Here is a 25,767-nt window from a genome sequence, read left to right as displayed (position 1 = left end):
ACACGTTATTAAACTTTTAAGCCACCAAAAAACAGGATTGTAAGAAGAAAAGGAGGGAGAGTGGAAAGAGAAAGTAATTATTCATCCTCACTCGTTCACACACCCACTGCTTCTCTGGTAAACCCTGAGTGAAGTTTCAAACGATGACAACCGCTTAGGTGTTCTTTATTTCCCAGCCTGTTGACCCCTGATTACAGTTGATTTATTAGGACTTTTCCTTAAGTTTGTTTTCTCTAATTGGCTCTTTTAAGGAGGAATGCTCCCAACAAGCCGTAACGTGCCGATAAATGGCTGGCTTCTCAAACTTTAAGGGCGTTATGCACCATGTCCAACTTCAAAGCCCGTCTTAACTCCACGCTTTAATTGTATCTTCTTCAAGGCTGTCTGCCTGACCGCCATCTGATTCTGCTGACAAATGCACTTCTTTCTCCTCTTCATGCACATCCCTCTATCTCCTCAGTCCTCCTTTTCTCCATCTGTCATTGAACAACTACCCCTCCAGATTCCCTTTAGGCTCTGCTGCTACAAGTGTCAATTCAGGCACGAGCTCTAAATTACTTTTTCTGAAGAAGTGTTGACACCTGAAAAAGAATGATGCTGTCCCCCCCCCCCCCCCCCCCCCCCCCCCCCACACACACACACAGTGTTTATTGCGCCTTTTTTGTTGCCATCTATCTCTGAGCCTACAAACAGACATTCACGCTTCCCTCTATATGGGCTTTAATTTGCCATTGTCCTCAAGATATTCCCCGCTCAGGCTTGAGATAAAGGGATAATCACTTCAAAGGGAAGCTGTGGGGGGGGGGGGGGGGGGGGGGGGGGGGGGGGGGGGGGGGGCTTCTACCCCCTCCTCTCCGCTGAAAGGAGAAGTGGACAATAAAGCTAATTGAGAGGGGGAACTGATCACAGGGTCTGTTCAAAGGGATGCCCGGCCACGCCCCCCCCCCCCCCCCGCACTTAATTTTAGTGGTGTTTATGATGATGCTTTAGCCAAAATTATCACTCAACCCATCACATCCTTTCAAACTGCCAAATTTAGGTTGTTTACAATTATCCCAGCCTCTCCTGTCTGTTTCTTCAGCTCTTAGCACAAGTACGTAGATTTGTTTGGAGCAAACAAACAATGAGCTGTATAGGATTTATGGTTTCCACAATGTGGGAACGTGGGCCGGCTGTGGCCTGCAAAGTGATGCAAATCCTTAAGTTCTTCTAATAAAGCACCAAAAAAAAGCCTGATCACGAGTGTGTGTGTGTGCATGTGTGTGTGTGCATGGACGAGTGTGCGGTGATTGTATGTCCACTTTTGGAAGTTGGGTGCGGGAGGGGAACTGTAATTTTTAATTGTTTTATACTTGGGGAGGGGGGCTGGGATGGGAATGTGGGATCTATGGGGCCATTTTAATCTGTAAAGCACTTTGAGTTGCATTTTTTTGTATGAAAAGTGCTATATAAATAAAGTTGATTTGATTTGATTTGATACTGATGCAACTATTAATGAACAATCAACGACTTCTATAGTTGTGCAGCAAGATGAAAAGAAAGCAAGAAGAAAGGATTTTAATAATTTTTAAAACAATTCATTCCATGCAAGACCATGAATTAAAGTAACAGAGCAGTTTCATGCTCCTCCGTCCTACTGTTGAAAGTGGAATTACAACTGTCGTAAACAACAGTGCTGCAGCCTGCTGTAGCTAGCGCTAACAATGAGCTAACACTAATACTAAAAAAAAGTAGGAAGTAAAAAGATCCACACCGTTGGACAATAAAATATTACTAACAAGTCCAGTAGCAACAAAGCCAGGTCACTATCAGTCCATGAATTTGTAGCCTCCTTTCACTCCCTCACACTAGTGTAGGCTATGCTGAAGTTCACTCTGGTTTTAGCTCTTTGCTCCACCTACAAAGACATGACTCTTATACTTTTACTTCCAGGCTCCGCCATGATGCCAACAGAAAAAGCAATCTTCTTTTTTTTTCTTCATGTGCTTTTATTGACAACCGGGAAACTGAAAATGGTAACCGCTACAATTACGCTACCCCCTCCATAAAACTAGCTGTTGTGGGTTTTTGGTAAGCTGAAGGCTGCAGAGTGGTTTCAGATATAAAACTATTCAAGATTCTAACCAAACAATCATTGAAATCAGTGTTAAAGCTCTAGATTAAAGTTTAAAAAATAGCTGTTGTTACTTTAAGTCTTCTGTCTATTTCTGTGTATCTTGGTGACACCTCGGCTGCCGGGAGTGAAATAAATACTTTCGCTGGCCCTCGAAAGCATGACGCTCTAATTAAAGATGAGCTCAGTTTCTAGTCAGTGCTGGCACACCAGATGCCTCCAATTTCTCCCAAACCACGAGCTCTCAATTAGCCTCCAGGTCACCCTATTTTATTGGGGCTTCATGGCACTCTCATCCTGCATTGTGCTTTTAAGGCGTTTGGATCTCCCTGTGAAATGGTTAGGGCTTCAACAAAGGGGTCAGGGCAGGGTCAGCTTCAAAAAGGGGGCTTCTTGTGGCTGTTTTACAGCACCCTCTCTCTTTTGTCACTGATAAACCCACTGGTACACTCTTGGAGGTCAACAGGTGTGGTCCCCAGGGTTTAATAATCAAAAAGATGAATTAAATTAGTCTGCCTCATCTCCAGCTAGAAATCTGATTAAAATGCAAACAGGTCCTGAGTGTAATGAGCCACTAAAACAAGTCAGATACTCCTGTGATTTTTGGCTCTAATATGTGAGTTTGAATTGGGATGTTTTTTGATTTGGAACATTTTAAATGTTCCACTTTTTAAATTATTCTGCAACTCTTTTTACGTCTCCTGCTTTTCAGATTATTTCCAAAGAAGCTTCAGATAACCCTGAAGTCACACATTTTATGTTTTTCATCAGGCTGGTCAACATAATACACATTTAAAGAGATTTTATGGGCCTTTGTGAACTGTTTAACCCTCCCACTGTCTTTATGGGTGACCCCGTGAGGGAAGTTGACCACTGAGCAGGATTGATGGTTTATCCCTTGAGGTCCACATGGCAGGGGTGAGGTGGTGCTCACTCCTCACCTCTGCCACATGGACCCAAGAGATAAACCATCAACCCTGCTCAGTGGTCAACTTTCCTCATGGTGTCACACCCATTAGGACAGTGGGAGGGTTAAAGGTTACTATTGTTGCTGATACCCACTGAACAGCCTCTGTTTAGAGAATCAGAGTTATCATCCTAAAGCAAACAGCTAGTTTGAGCATGGACAATATCAACATGTTTTATTACTATCTTAAAACAGCTTTAACCTCCTAAACTTCACAGAATTTCATAAAACTTTCATTTATAATCCATCATCATAGTAGATACCTTAATGGAACATATTCAGGCAATGGCTTTGTTTTTAATTGTTAGACATCTGACGAGAGTCTGGAACTTCCTCCTGGTGGCTGGTTTTAGTAAATGACATTGTGCTGTCTAAAAATAAATAAAAACACCTCAGAATTTGTTAAGCTCTTGGTTTTCTATCATCCTTTTATTGCAGCAGCATGTTCAGATATATTTTCTTATAAGTTTAGAGGTAATTAATAGCTCGAAAGTACCATGATTGGATACAGGGGCACTTTCAGTTTCACTTCCAGATTGCAGCGACTCCAACTTCAAAAGCTTAGAAATCTAGACCAACCTTAAGAAGCAAAAAGATTTTGCTTTGCAGATTGGTCTAACCATGCTCCAGTGTAGCCTCAGTAGTTCTACCATTGGCCCAAACAGTTTTCAGTTCAGCCAATCACAGCGCTCTATGTTTGTAAAACAACGCTGGGTGGGCGTTGCAACAAAATAAATAGATGGTGTCAGCTAAGTGATGGCGCTCGTTTTAAATGGTTTTGACGTCAACTTTGGGCGATTTTAGACTTGGGCTTTTCTTTGAGACATGAGCAGGTACTTAAGTCCTTTATTTTGAAAAAAGGAAGTTTATGTTTGTGTATTTGCTTCTTCTTCTTCAACAGTGTATGGTGGATTGCCCTGTTTACTGATTCTGTAACGATGAATACAGCACGTTGTTCATTACTCTGATTGGTCCTAGAACTGTCCAATGGAGTGCAAAGACAGTTTGAAAGACAACCGTAGATTCCGCACCACGACCGAGCTCTGTCTATAGGTTGTGGCCAGACATATGGCCTGCGAACGAAGGCTGAGAGTTTAGACCTAAAGACCTACTTTTCTGATCTGGCTTTTAACTGTGTGGGTTAGCTGTTGCTGATATTTTCACATGCTCTTATTCTGTTATGTTTATATTGTTGGTTTTTAATTGTCCCTGCTGGTTCTATCTGTTTTATTTGTATGATGCATTATAAATAAAGGTTGATTTAATTTAGTTTGTTTGTCAATGAATCCTTTTTTAAGTTTCCACTACAAAACATATGAAGGTTTATAAACTTGCATGAACCACTTTGAGATTCAGGAGATTGGAGTTATTTTTGGACAAATCACTTTGTATTTTTGTCCTTTCAGGGCTTCCGCTCAGATCTTCATCGATTCCTACAAATGTAATTTTGCATTACATGTTTATTTTGGCAGAAATATCAAAGGTGTGGAAAAATGAAAATCCATTTTAATGATTATTTCTGATTATAATCGGTCCCTCTGAATTTTTCATGCAGGCTGCAGATAAAAACACCTACAGTATCTCCTGCATTAGCCTCTGATAGAGAATAGATGGTAAAAATCTAGAATTTGAAAATCCTGACAGATCTGCGTCACACTGTCACTTAACATTTAAGGACTCACCCATCTTGACTCATAACGGGAAATGCTGTTGTTAGTTTATGTTTTTGTTTATTTATTTGGCAGGCGCTTTTATGCAAAGCGACGTAAAATTATTAACTTGTAATATTTGTGGAGATAAAACATCCATGTCTCCGGGCAAACAGATTTTGTGGTAGAGTCCCGTTGCTGCTATCCAATCCAAGGCAAGATGTCCAGTATCAGAAAATAAGGCTCCAAATCCCGCCGTGTTCTGCCACTCTCTGCTCCAGCAGATTTAATTTTGATCCAGGCACTTCCGGGGTCCAGAGACTTTTATTTATTTTTTATTTATCCAGATGAGTCGACTGAGAGCCCGTTCTCATTTACAACGTCAATCTGGCCACGAAGCAGAGACCACTGCAAATGTATTGATTAAACAAGTGTCCCACACCTTTAAAAAAAATCCTGCTGGACTCAACTTCTGGATGCACCTTGGTGCTGCTTGTGATATTCACACTTGGAAACGACATGAAACTTTGTCATGGTACATAAAATACCAGCACATGAACCGCTTCAAAAGTCTGGTAGATTGGAGTTGCTTTCAGGGGCCTTTTCTTAGCTTTGTTTGGACTGTGAGCTCAGCAGTCCTGCAGAATATAAACTCCATTTCTCCAAACAGTGGCCATTCAAAAGTATGTTACCTTCAGAAGACATGAAACTAACATGAAATCAGAAGTTGTGCAGACATTTAGAGCTGTTTGTGCACTTTTGGCACTGGATGGTTTAGTTTGGGGAAGCAATGTTTGTTTTGTGGCACGTTCCAGTATAAACAGTGACTGTGGATGACCTCTTCAATCTTTGGCACGTCACACAAATGCAAACAAGAGCCAAAGAAAGAGACACTGTGCTGTTTGCTGCTGATGCAATTTCTGATGACACCTTACAGTAAATACTTCCTGAAAGCTCACATCTATCCGGAGGTGGGTGGCAGTTGGACTCCTGCTGCACAAAGAAAATCAAGAGAATAAAGGTCTGTTATCATTGACTTGCTGCAATAGATGTGAAATGTAAATGTTAGAAATGTGCATCAAGTGTGTCTGCAGGGAGGAAGGAAAATGAGACATTTTTAAAGGTTTCCAATTAGTATTCTCACCCAGCAATCAACAGCTTTAAACGTGTAGCCAAGAACTGGAAATGAACAAAGATTCTGACACAACTTTGAGCCCACATGGGAGTAGCTCCGCATTATGCTTATTTCTCTATTTCCTTCTAACTCAACATGAATTAATCACCGCTTAGTGACCTCGAAGAAGTTGGATTTCATTAGCTGTCTTGTCCTGCACCATCATGAGAGTTTTGTGAATTTGAATCCACTGACTTATATAATTATATTCTCCTTTAAAGTTGATTCTCAACATCAAAGGGACAATATAGCCTTTGAAGTGCCATGGGATTGGATCACTGTCTAACCCACTCTTTAAGATTCTGTCACAATGACATTAGGGAAGTCATGTGAATTAAAAGACTAGAGAACAGCTCTTTGCCTTTGCTCTGTGTCCAATTTCAATCAAAATGTCATGCTGTGCCATTTTCCCCTGAATGCGGAACTGGCAAGTGTGTTAGACTCACATCTTTGTGGCTAAAATCCTGTGACTAATATGTAAATTGTGTAACAGTTACACTTGTGTGAGAAGATCAAATCAGGCTCGTAATTTGGGGATTTTAATTGTCTCAGATTATATATTTAAACATCTTCATATTAATAAAAGAGGTTTTTTGGCCAACGTGTTGCTTATGTTTGCTTCTCTATACAGAAACGTCTTGTTGTATATGTACAGTCTATGGTTGTAACAGACGAACAGTGAGAATAATGGTACTGGCGGCAGATCTCTTAACTTCTGACGCTTCAAAGCCTCGGGGAGTTGGCTCGAGATGGCTTGTCTTTGATGAGGTCCTGAAAACCTCTCAATTCTGTCCTGTTCTTTAAAAAGTTTTTAAAACGCACTTAGATTTTTATATATGAATTTCACGCACGTGGAGATGTAGAATGTATTCTCTCTGTTTTTGTGTGTTTATTTCAACTCCTTTGTACTTAATTTAGTTGTATTTCGCATCGTTGCGAAGCGGAGACGCGGAGTTTTTTTATCTACCTTCCAGGACCCGGAGAGCGGTTCTTTACTTTGAAGTCCGCAGTTAAACCTTTAGCCCGGTTGGTGTAGTAACAGTCGGCAGCCTTCCTGTAACACTACCAGGCGAGTAAAGTTTTAAAAAGCGGTATTTTTTTATTCTGGAGGGGGCACGCGGAGAAGAGAGGTGTCCATCCATGGTGGGAAGGTGGAGGAGGACCGGAGGAGGACAGGCAGGCTGGAGCCCGTTGGACTCCTTCACTTTTTGTTTTTTTCTAACCAGAGTGGCTACATGGACGGTGAGTTGTAGGAAAGCTGTTCCACAGGCCCCCTCTCTCGGCCGCTTTGATGTGCTGCTGCTGGGCTTTGAAGTTGAGAAACGCGAGCTATGTTTCTTGTTTGTGGGCGAGAAATACGGTTTGATAGATAAGAAGCTTATGTGTGCGCGCGCGCCCGTTTGTGCGTGTGTGTGTGTGTGTGTGTGTGTGTGTGAGAGAGAGAGAGAGAGAGAGAGAGAGAGAGAGAGAGAGAGAGAGAGAGAGAGAGAGAGAGAGAGAGAGAGAGAGAGAGAGAGAGAGAGAGAGAGAGCATGGATGTACGAATGTGTAGCCCAGATAAAAACCGAATATTTGTCGGTGGGGCTTCTTCTATTCTGGATGAGTAAAAAATAAAAGAGGAGGAGTGTGATGTGTTCTTCGGGTAACCCCCTGTCCTTCCTCCTCCTCTCCTTCAGATTTTGACACCCAGTGATCTACATAGGCTGTGAGCCTGCCTCCTCTGAGGTCAGTTGTTGAATGGGACAGAGTACATTAAACTACTGCGCCTGTTGTGCAGCGGATGGCGCGCATGTGGCGCGGCGCAGCCTCCAAGTAGTCCTCCGTCAGGGTTTCACGGTGCCGCGCTACTGCTGGACTTGGACTCGGGAGAACTAGAAATGGAGTAGCAGCTCGAAGTTTTGTTTGGAGTTTTGTTCTGGTTTAGATCCGCTCTGCTATGGTATGTGACTCTGCGCTCCTTCATTTTACCTCCTTTGAGCTTCAGAAGACCCAGAACACGTTTTTTTTTTATCTATTTATCTTTTGAGTTTTTGTATCTTTACTAATCGATCCGACTCAGATCTGTTAAGTCTCTCCTCCTCTGACAACGATCCCGAAGGTTACCGGATTCTCCCGCGGGGCTTTTCTGTGTTTTAGTCGCTGATCAGAAGCTGTTTAAGTGGTGCTGCGCGCACAGATGGTAGCTGAAATTGGAGTTGAAGCCAGTGACATGGACTCTTTAGGAAACACGTGTTAGGATTTATTTATTGTTCTGATGTGTGATGTGGCAGATCATTTAGGTTATAAATAGATAAATGAAGCGAAATAAAGCCTTTCAGGTCTCCTTTTCTCCCTCTGAACCCGGTGAGGTTCCTTTTCTTTCGTTCTTTTTGAAAGGGGATGTTTACTTGATGTCTTCCTTTGAAGTTCAGCAGGATCTGGCTTTGATTAGATCAATACTTTGTGTTTCAGAGTGAAGAGGAGCTGAGAAGCTCCCCCGCTGCTTTCAGAGAGTGAGGAGGATTTGGCTGGAGCTCAGCGGAGGCACGACGGCACTCTCACGCGGCAGCAGCCGGAGCTGGAGCCATGAGCAGGGCGCTCACGGAGCACATCATCAGCAGTAGCTTCCGAGAAGATGCTCCTCGTCCTCCGGTACCGGGGGAGGAGGGAGAGGCGTCATGCTACAACCCCGGCAGATCTGGCAAAATGAGAGCCCAGAACATGGTTAATGACCCAGCCGCCGCCGCGCCTCCCGGATCCACTCCGCGGAGGAACGAGGATGGACTCGGGGAGCCGGAGGGCAGCGCGTCCCCGGACTCGCCTCTAGCCCGGTGGACTAAGTCCCTGCATTTCCTCTTGGGCGACCGGGACGGTGCTCACCTGTTCAGGACCTATCTGGAGCGGGAGAACTGCGTTGACACTTTGGACTTTTGGTTCGCGTGCAACGGCTTCCGGCAGATGGACCTAAAGGATACCAAAACGCTGCGAGTTGCCAAAGTTATCTTCAAGCGGTACGTGGAGAACAACAGCGTGGTGGCCAAGCAGCTGAAACCGGCCACCAAGACCTTCATAAGGGATAGCATCAAGAAGCAGCAGATCGACTCCGACATGTTTGACCAGGCGCAGACGGAAGTGCAATCTCACATGGAGGAGAACGCGTACCAGATGTTCCTGACCTCTGACATATACCTCGAATATGTGCGTACCGGCTGCGAGAACGCCGCCTACATGAACCACAGCGGTCTTAGCCTCAAGCTGATGTGCGGATATCTTCCTCCCCTCATGGAGGAAGAGGAGTGGAGTTGTACCGACCTGAAGGCGAAAGCGTTGGGGTCTGTGGTCGGGCTGTCTGCGAAAAACCTGAGGGCTACAACCACCATCCGGACAGCAGCTGAGGTGCTAGAGAGGAGCTGCAGGTAAGCGCACCTGACACCCCCCCCCCCCCCCCCAATATCGCACCTCACCTCAGCTCTGGTCTATCAAACACCTCCTGATCGTGGCTCCCTCATTAAACCGGCGGAATATGAGTCAGTTATTTCACGAATGTCTGAGGGAGAGCCACATGATCAAAGGGTCTCAGAGGAACATGCCTGGATGTTTGTGCCCTCCTGCCTTGCAGTTAGTCAAGAGGTTGGAGGGGAGGAGAGGCGGGGTGGGCACAAAACATCAATGCATCTGAGCCTTCCTTTTAAGTAAATGGTGTCTTGCAGGCAGCCCTCTGCTGGCTTGCTCAAGTTTCCTGTGCTTTGAAAGCCTTCCTCTGGTTCAGGAATGGATTCAGACACCAAACCTCATGACTGTGATGCCGCCACATCAAACACTGGGATGTTATTGTGAAGATGTGTCTTCTTTTCTTTCCCTTTCATCCAGAATCTTTTAGAAGTTATTGTTCATTGTCACAAAAATCTCCTTAATCCACAGAAATGCAAACACTCGGTTTATTTATTTATTTATTTATTTATTTATTCTAAATAAAATAGAAAGTTTTGCCGATTCCAAGCAGAGATTTAGATCTTTGGACCCGGAGGAAAGCGGAGCTAAAAGCATTTTACGTTTATCTGAAGAAGTCGTCCCACACGTTGTCCAACAGCTGAAATCTGTTCAGACCAGAAACTCAGACAAACTGGATCGTATGCACGAGTCTGCATCAAAGGAAAACTGATTTTCTTTTCTCTTTTCTCACATCTGGCTGCGATTATTCCTTCGATAATGCCCTTCACTCGGTGGGAAATGGGAGATTTTATAGGTAACTCTCCCTCTTTCTGGCTGGTTTCTGTGAAGTTTGAGGAGTTTTGTGTGTAGGCGCACAACAGTTATAATAGTGATTAGGTGCGTTACGTCTGTTCAAACCCTCCCTTGAGGCTTTTGATGGTGCAGATGCAAGATTAGGTGAAGAACCAATAAGCAGAAGGTTTGTTGACATGTGGGCAGCCTCTGCTCTCCCGGTGTGATCCCTGCATTCTTGTTTTTCTCCAAAGGAGTAACAGGAGGGGGAGAGACCCCCTTTTCACTCCCTTCCTTCACCCACGCTCTCCCCCTTTCCCACTGCCCCTCACCATCTCAGTGGGTCAACCAATTTCCATCTCAAACATGTGGAACTAATTTTGCCACTGCACAGATTTTGTCTCCCCCCCTCTTCTCCCTGCTTTCTGAGAGACCTCCAGCACTCAAAACTCCAAAGTGGAAGAAAAACACAACAACAAAACATCCTCAGTTCAGTTCCGCAGCTCCGACCGCAGATCCGACGCAGCAACAGATTGTGTGCGTCAGTGTTTTCCCTCCTTTTTCTTCTCTGTCCTCTGCTTTTATCTCTTCTGTATGAGAGAAAAATCCATCTGACAGAAAGTTAGCGTGCTTCGGTGGGAGAGGGAGAGACAAGAGGAGGGGAAGAGGGAAAAACTGGAGGGGGGGGGGTCATGAAAGAAAGAAAAGAGATGAGGAAAGAGCAGGGGGGGGGGGGGGGGCACGGAGAGCCCAGCTGTGCTAAATACCTGACTCTTTGCCTGGACCCTCCAAAGGTCAGATTTGTGCTTGGGGCCTACGGCTTTAGTCATGCTGGGGTTCTCCTCAGCACTCCTGGCTGAGGGCATTCTCATAAAGAAAGGGGCCCTCCTTCCCCCTTTCCCTCTCTCCTTCTCACTCCCTCTAAGCTCAAGTTCCCCCTTCCTCTCCTTCCCTCCCTCTTCCTCGTCCACCCCTTCAACTCCTGGAACAGGAATGCAACACAGCAGGATAGAGAGCAAGAAAGACAGAGAGACTTTAGAAAGGAAACCAGGGGAGAGCCGGCGAGGGAGGGGCCCCAGACGAGCTGATAGCAGGGCGAGATTGAGCTGGGAGCGCTCAGAGGGAGAAAAGTTTCTCTAAAGAAGGAGAAAGTGGGGAAAATCTGGCGTCTGGTTCAAATAAAAGGCTGGAGAGATGCTGCGGGTCACTCCTACCACAAAGCCCTACACCACCTTCAGCTCAAACCTGGAGCTTCATGTTTTACTCTGTTGTCACATTCCTCAGGCCCCTTAGGAATAAAACCAACCCTGATTTAAAATAAAACAAAAATGGCCTCTTTTTTCTATTATTCACTTCATGACTCTTGTCTCTTGCAGGTCTCACCACCGAGGAAACCCTGCCAGCCCGTACTTCGTCAACTCTGGCTACGTTTTTGCCCCCGCCACTAGTGCCAACGACAGCGAGATCTCCAGCGATGCAACGACCGACGATTCCATGTCGATGACCGACAGCAGCGTGTGAGTGTTAACAGAAACCCGCCTGGTCTGTTCCTCTTAAACCTCAGGTGCCTCAGCTTCAGATCTGCTGTCCAAGCGCTGTGGTTTCTATTATTTCCATCGTATCTGAGCAAACCTGCGCCAGATTTCACTCAACACCTTTTCTAGGAAAAAAGGACTCAGGGTGTGAAAGAAAAAACTTTGGCCTGGTAACTCAACAGGCTGGGCTTTTCGTGCGCTGTTGAGGAATGATGACATGTAATGTGTTTTAATTATCCTCCGTGATGGACTCCAGGTAACGCTGCTCATGTGTAGCTGTTGCTGCGGCCTCCAGGGAGATAACTCTGGGAAAGTCATTACGTCTGCAGACCTTTTGAAGTTTATTCTGATGTGTTGCAGGCTGCAGAGAAGAGAGGAAAAAATACAAACGTCTTGATGTGGGTGGGGCTGTTGCCTCAGTTTCCTCAAAGTTGATATGTATCCATCCCACCCACCCTCCTTCCACAACAGACTCTTTTTTATTATTATTATCTAATCGCTTTTTCCCTTTGAAGAACTGGAGGAGTGGGGTGGGGGAGGGAAATGGCCATTCGGGCCTCAAGACAAACTCACTGAAAAATGTTGGCACTAAATGAAAGAAGGCTTACTCACATGGTGGGTCGGTTTCCTGCCACTGGCCTCTGCGGCGTGCTGAGATCATGTGTCTGCGAGGCTTTCACGGTGGTTACTCATTTCTAGACCTCAGGACAAGACACAAGGACACCCCCCCATCCCCCACCCCACCCCCCAGCCACGCTAAGCTACCTCCACCCAGAGAGCTCCTATCCTCCATATTCCAGAGCCGTAAACAGGAGCGGTGAGGCTCCAACTGCTAGGGAGTGAGAAAATAAAGTGCACGGAGTATAAAGGGCTTAACTGACTCACTTTCAGCCTATTGTTAGGTGAGGGGGGCTTAGTGGGATAAGAGGGTGGCTGGCTGCTTTGAAAATGACTTGCACTACTGAATAGGAGATCCCCATAAAGTGAGGGTGCGTGAAACCATGAAAGGGTTTGCGGATGTTTTCCCCATCCTGGACAAAGCGTCTAGCCGACTCGGGACGGTTCGTAGACTTTTCAGGGTCCTTGTTAGCAAACAGGTTCCTGTAAGCTGTGGAGTTGTACTGGTGAGGGGTTCCTTTAGAGATGATAGCTGCTCGTCTCTGGGGTGCAGTTTGTGAGGCATCGATTTTTGTAGTAGCCTCCCCTTACATGAAGCTTGCCTCAGCACGCGCGATAATGTCTGCCCAGATTTCTCCTGACTGTTATGCCGACGTGCGACTGGCTGGAGCTGCTCAGATGAAACAAACAGACTAATTGCCGAACAGCATCACCTGTCAAAGTTTCTTTGACTCTTCGTTGAGGTCTCTGACACGGAGATTCCCGTTTCCCTTCCTGGTGGTTAAAAGACAGAAAGAATTTGAGCCTTATTTCTAAGCTAGAGAACAAGAAGAGACTGATTTTAGGAAGGGAAGTTGCAAGAAGGGGCGGGACGTGGATTTTTTTCTCTTTTTGCTTATATCTTATTTATGGATTTACTTGGACGCTGGGGAATGCTGCTGCACCAACTTCAAACATTACCTTATCTTACAAACCAGCCTTTTGATGTTGCTGAGATCAGAGGCTCGCTGCAGAGCGCTTGCCAAACGAAGATGGCAACGGGTGCATATGTGCATGAGTGTGAGATTTCAAAGAGGCAGCAGAAAAAGTAGCGTTTGGGCTAGGGCAGCCACTTCTGAGCGGCCAAAACGGCCGCGATAATTGGCCGAGCTTAAGTGGCAGCTGACTGGAGGAGCTAACAGACAGAATGAAAAATGGAGGAAGAGATTCCCAGAATTAAAGTCTAATTGTCCCGAGACTTTTAGAGCTTCCACATATATCTCTTAATGTTAGGGCCTACAAAGCCAGGAGGGATTGAACAACATTTGCTAGCCTCTTTAGGTCTTTTGTCAGCTACTGACATCTGTAGCTGCAGTGAGATTTAACCCTCTCACCAGAAAAGGTTCTTTATTTGTCATTTATGCCAGCATTATTTTAAGTTTCTCTTTGTCAAGAGTTCTCTAGGTTTTTGATTTTGGTGTAATGTGATTACTGATGGGGCTGCATGTTGGTACCTCACAGCAAGAAGGTTGCGGGTCTGGAGTTCTCTTTCTGGGAGGCTAAAAACATACATGCTAGGCTGTAAAGAGACTCTGGATTTTCACTAGTGAGTTTGATTGTTTGTCTCTGTGATGGACTCGAGACTTGTCCATGTTGCCGCCCCATCTCTCCATGATCCTGGTGATGATGGTTGAGGCAATGATGAACCTTTCAGGGGGCCTCTGAGGGTCTCTAACGTGTGTGATGAGCAGCAGTGGTGCAGCTGATTAAAAGCATGTTTTCTTGTAGATTTTAACAGTTTTGATGAAACTTTCTCGTCCTCTTTCCCTCGCAGAGATGGAATTCCTCCATACAAGCTGGGCACCAAGAAGCAGCTCCAACGAGAGATGCATCGTAGTGTTAAGATCAACGGGCAGGTGACACTACCCCACTTTCCTGTGAGTCCCGCTCCCTTTGTTCTACTTCCTGTCTTGTTTTCCTTTGTATGATGTCATCTCATCTCTCAAGATGCTTTTGGAAATTGTTGTTTGGTCAGATTATGGAGCGGTGACATCTGCTGTGGTAATATCTGGTCCAGTGAGTTTTGGGGTCAAAGGTTGTGCTGCTTAGAGTGTTTTTGAGAGAACGTTGAAAGAACTGGGTCAGAACAGGTTGATGCAGGTTAGGAAACAGGAAAATAAACACAAAGTGTCTTTTGTCTTCATAACCAAACACAGGTGTGTGTGTGTGTGTGTGTGTGTGCGCACATTTTCTGTTTCCCGGTTTTCTCTTTTTCCTCTCTCTGTTCTTTTTTCCCTCTTCTGTCTATCTCTTCTCTTTTCCTTTCCCACTTGCACTCCTTTAATGTCTCCCTCCTGATTTGGAGATGGCTCTGTCTCCCATGATGCACCAGCCCCAGGCAGCGGGGGCCCCGTGCAGGGCTGGCGCTCCTTTGCCAGCAGCTCAACTTGCCTTTCTTCTTCTTCCCTTTATCGTGTCTACAAAGAGATGAGAGGGACAACAACAAAAAAAAAAAGAGTCAAAATCAAGAAAGCCAGCGTGCCAAATAACAAAAAAAGTAAGAAGGGGAGAAAGGGATGCCAGCACAAATAGTTAAAGAAAAAGGAGGATAATGTGACTAGAGTACCTCTGAGCTGCCCTGCATGCAGCCTGGAAATAAATTACTACTTCCCCTCAGATCTTCCCAGTATTTGACTCCTCTATCCTCTCCCTCCCTGTCTCCTTTTCTTTCTCTGCCTCTCTGTCGTCATTGCCACTTCACTAACACACGTCTCAATCTCCCACTTCTCTTTTCATGCTGTTAATTTTGTCACCCTCTTCTTTTCTCTCCCCCCTCCTCTCCTCGCTCTCCCTTCTCCGTCGATATCTGGCTTTTATTCGGAGATTTAAAGCAGCATGTCCCTCCCACCCCTAGCGTGCGTTTGATGTTTGACAAGGGCTCTTTGAAGTGTGCTGACTTCAGAAGCTGCCTTGCTGATGGCTTGGTCGGGCTACAGAGGGTGCAGGCAGGGGGCCTCCCCTCCGAGCGAGACCAACTGCTACCCCGCCATTGCTACCCCCTTCCCTCCCGGCAGCTTGTTGGAGCTGCCAAGGGCACTGGGCATGAGAAGATCTTTGGAGGGATGGGCGGCAGGGAAAGTTCAGGTTAGCTCGAGGGCAAGGTTGTGTGGATTAGGCCTTTTTGGAACTGTAGTAGGCGGTGTTGGAACGGAACCGGATTAGGACAAGGGCGGTGGATTAATGCACCATGTTGCATCCATCAGAAACGCCGTGTTGCTCCAGTCACACACGTACTAAAAATGACCTCCCTCTCATGTTTGTTTACCCTGCAGAGGACACACCGTCTACCCAAGGAGATGACCCCAGTTGAGCCCTCCGCTTTTGCTGCCCAGCTCATCGCCAAGCTGGAAAAGCTGAAGCGAGAGCAGGACACGATGAGCTCGCTGGAGGAGAGGCTGCAGCAGATCCAGGAGGTATGGATGCTCATGGCAAACATGGCCGCCTCTAGGAAAGTCTATTTCAGTTACAGCAGTGGTTCTGTTAAGAACAGCGTGCACATCGGGGGATCGCAAAGTTAGTTTGGGTTTATATTCTTTATTCATTTGGAGGAGGAGCTCCCACTAATGTTTCTAGACATACTTTAAACGCCTTCATACAACACTTAGTGACTCTCCTGTGGCACATTCGCCGAGTATGCCAGTGTCTTTGTGAGGCACAGGCACATTCTGCATTATACATGAAGTGCACCCAAAGCCTGTTAGTGAAGATAACAGTGCTGCAAAAGGAAACTCACATCAACTTATCCAGGCATTTGCTCTCTATCTCACTTCACAGGACGATAGATATAATTTGGTGTAAGCTGACACAAAAAATCTTTCCCTCGTGTGACTATTATCAACCCCTTCAACTTTTCCCTTTGCCTGTGCAGGAGGATGAGAGGGAGGAGAGCACCAACATCAGCAGCGTCTCGCTGCATCACCCTCTGCTTCCGCCGCCTAGCCAGTGTGAGGAGGACCCCCAGGCCATCTTAGACGAGCACCTTTCCCGCGTGCTGAAGACGCCCGGCTGCCAGTCGCCGGGCGTGATTCGGTACTCCCCACGCTCACGCTCCCCAGAACGGACCGGTGCATTTGTGCCCTCCGGGCCCTTCTTTGGGTCTTACCACGGAGCCTCCAAGGTTCTGATGGCGGGCAGGCAGTCCACGAAGCACATCCACCACCACTACATCCACCATCACCACGCTGGGCCAAAAACCAAGGAGCAGATCGAAACCGAGGCGGCTCAGCGTGTGCAGTGCCTCTGCCCTCAAGGGGGCGCCAACTACTCCAACTTCACACCTGCGTGAGTCCTACATCCGAGCGGCTCCGTCACACTCTGTGTTTCTAATGCGGTGTGTTAAGACTGCTGCGTCTCTGTCCTCCTACAGCCACTGCAGCACTTTGTCCAGACGGCCACTCAAGGCCTGCGACGAGGACTCGTCTCCGCCATGCCTTCCCCAAGTCTCCACCGACCGCTCCCAAAATGTTTGGCAGTGGATCCTAGAGAGTGAGAGGCAGGGCAAGCACAAGCCACATAGGTAAGTGTCCCCCCCCCCCCAACACGTTCAGGTTCACAGAACACTGGACCTCACAGCTGATGTCCCCTCGTTTTTAAATCTCAACAGCACTCAAGGCCTAAAGAAGTCCAACTCACTTGACTCCAAGATTCTCCCCACGCGAACCAACTCCTCCTGGGGAGGAGGCGGTCCCTGTAACGGAAGTCACCTCCGTGGCCACCACCCGGGTCACCCTTTTATCCAGGATCCGGCCATGCCACCATTACCTCCACCCAACACCCTGGCACAGCTGGAGGAGGCCTGTCGCAGACTGGAGGAGGTTTCGAAGCCACCAAAGCAAAGGTCAGAACTTCCTGTCTACTCTTGATTGGCCTCAAAAGAAAAACCTCAGCCTGACGCCGCTTCAGATTATTGATTAGTGATGGATCTTTGTGATGTTTAACAGGCACTCAGCAGCCGGCAGCCTTCAGAGGGACCGGAGCCTTCCAGGTGCCGGAGGGAGTGGAGGCAGCTCTCTGGCCAACCCCGATGAGTAGGTCCTCATTTTTGCTTCGGTTTTTACTGAGTCTGACTTTGTTTTGTTCTTTAAAATTATCTTTTAGATCAATTTAATCTAGCTTTAGGCCTGTTTTCAGCTCAGCTAGGCCTCGAACCATTAGTTAGAGTGTTTTATTTAAAAGGTTCACCTCACTCCTCCTTCATTAAAACTTATCAAAATATGTCCGGTTATCAGTGTTAAACTCAAGCTGGATAATCTGAAAACAACAGCTTTAGCTTTCATAATCTCATTATTAGCAATCGTTGGCAACACAAACGTGATAAAATGTGTAAATGATCAGAGGAATCACCAAGTGGGTGCTTGACGGTTGAACATTTTGGGAAGTTTGTGGGACATATGATGTATTCACTCACAAATTACACCAGTTTCATGTTGCTGTTTAGTCACAAGGTGTCATAATTGGTCTGCAGTTCCATTGAAAATTGTCCCAAGTCTTTTGCATTTTCTGATTGAAAGTTCTGAAACTAAACAAAAACCATTTGTCCGGCAGATTTAAGATAATTTTTTAAAAACTGAAATACTCATTGTCTAATGTTAACATAACAGGTATATGAATCATTTTGTTGTGTTAAGTAAATATTTAACATAACTGTAAAAAAGAAATAAAATTGGCACTTACCACTTGTAAATCATCCACCAGGGAGCAGTAGATGTGTATGGGATTGTAAATAGCAGGTGATGCTCCATCAGGTTAGAAGTGTGATACGACAGCGAAGCCCTTAATTATTACCACAATTATTTGTTCTTTTTTATTCGTTTTACAATAATAAACAAAGTTTAAAAACTCCTAAAAGAAGAAAAGGTAGCTAATAATTTGCTGCCTTATGCTAACGTGCTAGTAAAGCTAACATCTGGGCACAGCTGGACATGAACCAAATCCCTTTTTAACCAGGCTAAAGCGAAAATAATCACCAGGTAAATATCTTCTTAATTACTGGATTCATTTTTAGGAACAAACTAAAGTGATCAGGCTTAAGGTGTGTCACATCTAAATAGGTCCTGGTGGAAGCAGTTGTCTGACCATTCAGATAACTCACCCCTGCTCATGTACACAACGTGTTATTGCTGTGAGAAATCCCACTTTAGAGTGACAGAGAGTCAAACAGAATTTCTTTATGCCGTTTCAGGTCGAAGGAGCTGGTGGTCACATACTTCTTCTGTGGTGAGGAGATCCCATATCGCAGCATGATGAAGACCCACTGCCTCACCTTGGGTCACTTCAAGGAACAGCTCAGCAAGAAAGGCAACTATCGGTAAGTGTGCACCGGAGCCACCACCAATCACCGGTCGATGCAGGACGAGCGGTTATCGGCTTATCGACGAGTGTGTTTGTAACGCTTTGATAGATGAGGAGATAAAAACCAGGCTGATCCGCTGGACTCTGAGCTTTAGGACGGAGGGAGAGAAAAGCAGTTCTGGAGTGAATTTTTCTCACATCTGGTCCTGATTTCCATGCTAAGGCAGCTCTAATAAATATGGCTTTGAAGCACCGGGCTGTTTTATTTTGAGTCCAAAGACCATTGCAATGCCTTCAGATTCCTTCTCCACACTGTTGCATCAGACGCTGCAAGCACCTTGTTCTTCTGCAGCGTGCAAAACCCGTCCGCTTTTGTTTACCCAGCAGGGGAACTTTCCCGATTGAAACCCAGAAGTTTAGCCTTTTTAAATGTCGTCTCCAGCGATGTGCTGAATGTAAAGCCTGACGTCCACATCTGCCGCGGCTATCTCACAGCTCCTCTATGAGCTGGAGAAAGAAGTGAGGTGGGGGGGCGAAGCGTCTGGCTTCAATGGCAGCAGAATGTGTGGAGTTGGTTAATTTGGACATGGCAGCGGTACAGCGGAGAACAGTACTCCACCGTGCTGCCAGATGATATTGGTGCCAGATGTTGTGAAGAGAGAAAAATCCTGAAACATGTTCCAGTGGAAAGACTCCTTCTGTCGCTGCAGCATTGACGACTTTCAGCTATTTGTGAGCAGAAATGTGGTTTAAGTGAGATTTGAACCTTTTCTGTTGAACTCGTCATCACGCTCTTCAGCTGATTACAATCACCAGGATAAATCCGTGTGTGCGTGTGTTTTCATACGCGCCTCTTTATGTGTGTGTTGTCTGAATGACTCTATGCCGAGCTCATAAAACACCCCCCTCCCTCCTCCTCCTCTTTTTTCATCCTTTTTATGTTCTGAACGCAGGCACACATGGACAAAATGAGGCGTTTTTCCATTACAAAGCTTATCATTAAATCCCCTCCTGCTGATCTTTTTGCTGGGTTTAAAGTAGAAAGTAGGAATCATTAGAAGCTCCGGGAGACTTCACAGTCACCGGGACCCCGCTAGCCCTGGGAGTCATCTCTGCTGGTGTGGAGGAGAGACGTGACCTCTGACCTTCAGGGGTTTCTCTGAGGGTGGAACCCATCCAAACTCTTCCAACGTTTCCTCGTCAGTCGTCTGGCATGGGAACGTATTTTCAAGAGGCTATAACTCAGATAAGGGAGTGGGCAGAGCTTAAACTGCCTCTGATTAACCTTAATGGGGGGGGTGGGGGGGTGGACTCAGGTGCTTACCTTTGAAGTGAGAACTGGAACCAGAAGTTTTGTTATTCAGATCCATTTCTGGCTCTCACACAGAAACCGCGTTTGATTCGGATCGCAGAAACTCGCGTCAGAGCGGGGTGAAACGGATCATTTGCTTTTCTAATTGCAAACTGTCTTCTCCCTTTGTGTTTTCTCCTCAGGTACTACTTCAAGAAGGCGAGCGATGAGTTTGAGTGTGGCGCGGTGTTCGAGGAGGTGTGGGAGGATGCCGCCGTGCTGCCCATGTACGAGGGCAAAGTCCTGGGCAAGGTGGAGAGGATGGACTGAAGAGCACAAACCTTCCCCACCAAACCAAAAGCTACAAAACTTTTCCAGAAAAACTTGAGCAACAGACTCTCGGTGTAAAAACACTCGTTTTTTCAATTTTTATCAATGTCTTATTACTAAGCTAAACAGAGTTAATATATCCAGCACAAGAGGAGTGATTGAAGGAAGACGAGCCAATGAAGTATGCCGAAGTCGGGGGAGGTGCCGCCCCCCTCCCTCCCTGACTCTGTCAACCAATCAGCCTTAGAAACACAAGGGAACGAACCTCTGCAGAATCAGAGGCCAGGGCGGGGAGAAGAAACCACTGAAGAAGTAGATGACCCCTCAACATCACGCTCCGACGTCGTCACGGAAACGTCCATACGTGTGCATATACATACATGCATATATGTATATATACATGTATTATATTATATAGATGCTTTTTGTTGAGTTTTTATTTAGTATTTATTGAAAAGTTTCCCTCCACCCCAGTGTCCCGCCCCCCTTTTCCTGTTCCCAGCCAATGGGCAAGCTGCTTTCAATGTTGGGAGAATACTGTGGTGAGTGTTTCATGTTTGTTTTGTTTTATTACTTTTATGTTACAGAAAAGAAAAAAAAAAATAGAAAAAAGAAAAGTCGTGGCCCCAGCGGGACTTCTCCCATAGCCTTGCTGCCACGTGTGACCCAAACTTAGATTCTGGTGTGGGTTATGCCCAAAGCTCTCCGTTATCCTGGTGGTCAGTCCCAGTTCTATATGCTGCTGATATTTTATTCTCCCAGTGACCCTCACCCACTACACCTAGCAACAGAGCTCAAACTTTTTATGTTGTGCCTTTGTTTGTAAACCAGGCGTTTGCACCAGGATTGTGCCGGTGTGGTGGTTGGGGCGGAGGTGTTCAGATTCACACAGAAAGTAGTCGTAATGATGGCAGTGTTTACAGCCCACACACCGACATAACCAACAGATCAGTGAAGTGACTTCTTGATGAAGTCATTTAGCGTGTGTGGAAGAAAAAAGCAAAAAGAATTCTGGCTCCAGCATCGTCTGAATGTTGTAAAAGCGTCTGCAGCAGAACTCCTGCGTTATTGTAATTATGCATTCTGAAGTAAGAACACACACACACACACACACACACACACACATGATTGCTGGTGTTTTCTGAGAACAGCACCTGTGCCTGCATGGATGCCATACCATGTGCTGCCCTGTTTCAGGGTTTATTAAATATCCCTCGGTTTTCAGAAGGGTTTTATGTTGAAAAGATATTTTTATGCTTTTAATAATGTCCTGTAATCACGTTGTTGTTGTTTTATTTGTTGTTTTTTTTACACCATGACCTTTTTTGTTTCTTCTATCTAAACTGTAAATTATACATAATTATATACAGAGTTTCATTTAAAGATTTACATGGATCTATAATTATTGTAATTATTGAAAGATGTAGCCTTTATTAAAGTTTTATATTTTTCAAATGAAAGCTGATTTGTCTGAAATATTTATTTATTTTATATTAACTGGATTTGGGGGTTTTAGTCTGATAAACACTGTAAATTAAATCTGTGTTTTTCCTAGTTTTGCTGTCAGATTTTTAGGAGCAAACGGGATTTTATTTTCTGTCTGGATTATAGAAATGCACCAAAAGTAAAATAACCAATATCCAGCGTGATTATTCAGCTTCTAACTGTTTCGGTTCCGAGCAACAGTTAAAAATCTGACATTTCCTGGTCTGTGAATGCACCACCATTTAAAATGATGAGAGACAAACTGGCATCGCCTGATAAGCCAGAGCTGCTGCAGCTACTTTCATTGTTTTAAACACAAGTAATGCTCGTTCTGATGTGAAGATTCATGATCTGATACGAACATGCTTCGGATTCCTTCACAGCGCAGAAAAGACTTAAAAAACAGATATTTATCAATTATTTGTGCTTTAACACTTTTGTTGCATCAAATATTTGAATAGAAATAAGTGTTTTAACATTTAAATATCCTTTTTTATGTTTTATGTCTATATCCACGGGGTTCCAAAAGATACAGTGCAGTCTCAGGTGATGCAAATGTTAAAAAATTAAAATAATTTTAAATATCTCCAGTAAGTACTTGACCTGCCGGTCGGAAGTGTTTTTTTTATTTTTTGCTTAATAAAAGCAACAAGTGGATTAATATTTGTGTGTGTGTGTGTGTGTGTGTGTGTGTGTGTGTGTGTGTGTGTGTGTGTGTGTGTGTGTGTGTGTGTGTGTGTGTGTGTGTGTGTGTGTGTGTGTGTGTGTGTGTGTGTGTGTGTGTGTGTGTGTGTGAGTGAGAGTGAGAGTGATAAAGCCTGAGGCGTTTTACCATCAGCCCTCAGGGTGACTGGTTGGAAGCGTTCCTGGTCCTGTCCTGGTCACACGCTCCTGCTGAGGGTTGTTTCCCGTCTCATCGGGTTAAAGCATCGGTCCTCGATGGGAGTCCTTCTAATTGTCCCTTTTGGACAAATTACAGATGTTTCATAATGAGAAGAAACAGCTGGATTCTGTTTAAATCAAATAATAACAGATATAGACTTTTAAAAATGGAGACGTGCCAATTGTACACCTCTGATCTGTTTAGGCCAATTACAATTTCTCTCAATTCACAATAATTAATAGAAAATATTTTGGTGAATTTTCAGATTAACCAGAAAACTATGATTCTGGATCTGAAAGATTAGCGTTGATAACGAAGTGGACCCAAAGAGGGAACGATTCTGTTTGCAGCTGTAGATCAGCCATCGGATCAATCATGCTGAATTTTAGCCAGCCTTATATTTTGTTAATTAATTTGAAAACGCTCCACGACTTATCATCATCATCAAGTATTTCCAGTTTTGTTCTGTTGTCCTTAACAGGAAGACCGGATCAGAACCAAATCCATATAAAAAAACATTCACCGTTGGATTCAGCTGGAAATAAAAACATGAAAGCTTACAAAGTACAACTTTCCTCTGAGACATGAATTTAAGTCTAAAAGTAAACAGAACTGAGTGGTTAAATGTTCTGGTTCTGATCTTAAACATGGAACTGAAGCCATCAGCTAATTAGTGTTATTAAAGAGCAACGAGGCCCAAGTCGGCTCAGACACTAATGAAGCACCCCCCCGTTTCCCATCAGCACCATGTTTGCTTCAATTATCTGTCTTTATATTAGTGATGGAGGAAAAAAATAAAGGTTTAACATCCAGGAAGTAATTCAGAGGAGCGTCAGGCTGAGATGAAAACATTTGACCCAAACCAAAAGGCATCCAGCTGTTCTCAGTAACGCCTGGTGAGTTCAGGGTTAAATTCTTTAGTAAAACCTCTAAAACACTAATCTGCTAGCCTAATAAGCCATCCTACATCTGTAAATATGCAGTCTGGCCACGAGCCAATGAAATGGCTCACTCATAGTGGCAGAATCTACGGTTTATCAAACAGTCTCTGCATGCAACTGGACATCATAACGGAAAACAGTCAATGGGGCAGTTTGCACCACGGAAGAAGAACCGGGTTGTCACAGCATCCAACAACAACCTCAATGATTTCTGTCGTTTAATAAATCGTTAAATTTGATAAATCTTCCATAGTTAACATTTCAAACCATTTGAAACGAGTGCTGTTCCTGAGCCAACGCCATCTTTGTTGTTTTGCTTTGTTGCAGCAGTAGCTTTAAGCCTGCCCAACAAACGTAGAGCATTGTGATTGGCCAACACCCAAAGCTGACTGGGTCATCTTTTGCTCCTGCTATGGTTGGTCTACATTTCTAGGCTACAACTCTGCTGCATCTCTTTTTGGTTTTGTCTCATTTTTGGGCTCGTTGATCTTTTAACCGTAAAAAAAGTTATAAAACTTTAGCACTTTTAATTCATTTAAAATGACTGGAGTATAATATAATGAGAATCGAAGAAAATGTGTTATTTCATTAACCTATTTTTATAAGGTTTTGAGTTCCTTGGTCTGGCTTCGCTTTAGTTCATTGACAGAAATTGTGTTTTGGGGAGTTTTCTGTCTCTTAAAGGCCAAGTTCACTGAGAAACAGTTCATTTTTCTTGTTACTTTTTAAATATGATCGGTCACTGTGAGTCCGGTGACTCCCTCGTTCTGCTGTGGGACTTTAACACTCACGTGGGCAACGACAGTGAGACCTGGAGAGGTGTGGTTGGGAGGAACAGCCCCCCTGATCTGAATTTGAGTGGTGTTTTGTTATTGGACTTCTGTGCCAGTCATGGATTGTCCATAATAACCACCATGTTCAGACATAAAGGTGTCCATATGTGCTCTTGGCACCAGGATACCTTAGGCCACAGCACAATGATCGACTTTGTTGTTGTTTCATCTGACCTGCGGCCGCATGTCTTGGACACTCGGGTGAAGAGAGGGGCGGAGCTGTCAACTGACCACTACCTGGTGGTGAGTTGGCTCAGATGGTGGGGGAGGATGCCGGTCCGACCAGGCAGGCCCAAACGTATCGCGAGGGTCTGCTGGGAACGTCTGGCAGAATCTCCTGTCAAAAGGAGCTTCAATTCCCACCTCCGACGGAACTCAGACAGAACTTCCAAAATGTTCCGGGGGAGGCGGGGGACATTGTTCCGTGGCACCAGTGTTGAGGCGGCCGACCGGAGCTGTGGTCGCAGGATCGTCGATGCCAGTCGTGGTGGCAACCCCCAAACCCGCTGGTGGACACCGGCGGTTAGGGATGCTGTCAAACTGAAGAAAGAGTCCTATCAGGTCTTTTTGGCCTGTGGGACTCCAGAGGCAGCTGACGGGTACCGGCAGTCCAAGTGGAACGCGGCTCGGGTGGTCGCCAAGGCAAAAACACGGGCATGGGAGGAGTTCGGTGAGACCATGGAGCAAGACTTCCGTACGGCTTCGAGAAGATTCTGGTCCACCATCCGGCGCCTCAGGGGGGGAAAGCAGTGTGCTACCAACACTATCTATAGTGTGCTGCTGACCTCTACTCAGGACACTGTGGATCGGTGGACAGAATGCTTCAAAGACCTCCTCAATCCCACCGACATGTCTTCCAGTGAGTAAGCAGAATCTGGGGACTTTGGGTTGGCCTCTCAAATCTCTGGTGCTGAGGTCACTGAGGTGGTTAAAAAGCTCCTCTGTGGCAAGGCTCCAGGGGTGGATGAGAGCCTCCCGGAGTTCCTTAAGGCTCTGAATGTTGTGGGGCTGTGTTGGCTGACGCGGCTCTGCAAAATCGCATGGACATCGGGGGCAGTCCCACTGGACTGGCAGACTAGGGTGGTGGTCCCCTTATTTAAAAAGGGGGACCGCAGGGTGTGTTCCAACTACGGGGGATCACACTCCTGAGCCTTCCTGGTAAGGTCTATTCAGGGGTTCTGGAGAGGAGGGTCCGTCGGATTGTTGAACCTCAGATTCAGGAGGAGCAATGTGGTTTTCGTCCTGGCCGTGGAACACTGGACCAGCTCTATACCCTTAGGGGGGTCCTGGAGGGTGCGTGGGAATTTGCCCAACAAATCTACATGTGTTTTGTGGATTTGGAGAAGACGTTTGACCGCATCCCTCGGGGGGCCCTGTGGGGGGTGCTCCGGGACCATGGGGTACCAGGCCCTCTG

At 45.5% G+C, this 25,767-nt stretch overlaps 1 protein-coding gene across 4 annotated transcripts; it reads left to right on the top strand.

The window, feature by feature from the left end:
• Positions 1-1,374: 1,374 nt before the first annotated feature.
• On the top strand, positions 1,375-21,670 carry LOC107390091 (axin-2). 4 transcript variants are annotated; one of them, XM_070550052.1, is made up of 11 exons: positions 1,375-7,145; positions 8,355-9,298; positions 11,483-11,623; positions 14,073-14,175; positions 15,571-15,711; positions 16,167-16,579; positions 16,665-16,814; positions 16,902-17,135; positions 17,239-17,325; positions 18,480-18,605; positions 20,084-21,670. In XM_070550052.1, exons 2-11 carry the CDS (start codon positions 8,469-8,471, stop codon positions 20,208-20,210), a joined length of 2,352 nt encoding a protein of 783 aa, XP_070406153.1. In that variant the 5' UTR covers positions 1,375-7,145; positions 8,355-8,468; the 3' UTR covers positions 20,211-21,670. The 4 variants fall into 4 exon arrangements, with proteins under 4 accessions (XP_070406153.1, XP_070406155.1, XP_070406152.1 ...); XM_070550054.1 differs by lacking the exon at positions 1,375-7,145 and adding an exon at positions 7,408-7,628; XM_070550051.1 differs by lacking the exon at positions 1,375-7,145 and adding an exon at positions 7,408-7,842.
• Positions 21,671-25,767: the final 4,097 nt, after the last annotated feature.

The sequence above is a fragment of the Nothobranchius furzeri genome, chromosome 4 (assembly GCF_043380555.1).
Source record: "Nothobranchius furzeri strain GRZ-AD chromosome 4, NfurGRZ-RIMD1, whole genome shotgun sequence".
NCBI classification, from domain to species: domain Eukaryota; kingdom Metazoa; phylum Chordata; class Actinopteri; order Cyprinodontiformes; family Nothobranchiidae; genus Nothobranchius; species Nothobranchius furzeri.
This window is presented reverse-complemented; position numbering and strand designations above follow the sequence as displayed.

Excerpts from the sequence above, each read along its gene's own strand:
- LOC107390091 (XM_070550052.1), top strand. The coding sequence starts at position 8,469 with ATGAGCAGGGCGCTCACGGAGCACATCATCAGCAGTAGCTTCCGAGAA. Across the intron at positions 17,326-18,479 it reads TCTCTGGCCAACCCCGATGA|GTCGAAGGAGCTGGTGGTCA; the intron begins GTAGGTCCTCAT and ends ATGCCGTTTCAG. Across the intron at positions 18,606-20,083 it reads AGCAAGAAAGGCAACTATCG|GTACTACTTCAAGAAGGCGA; the intron begins GTAAGTGTGCAC and ends TTTTCTCCTCAG.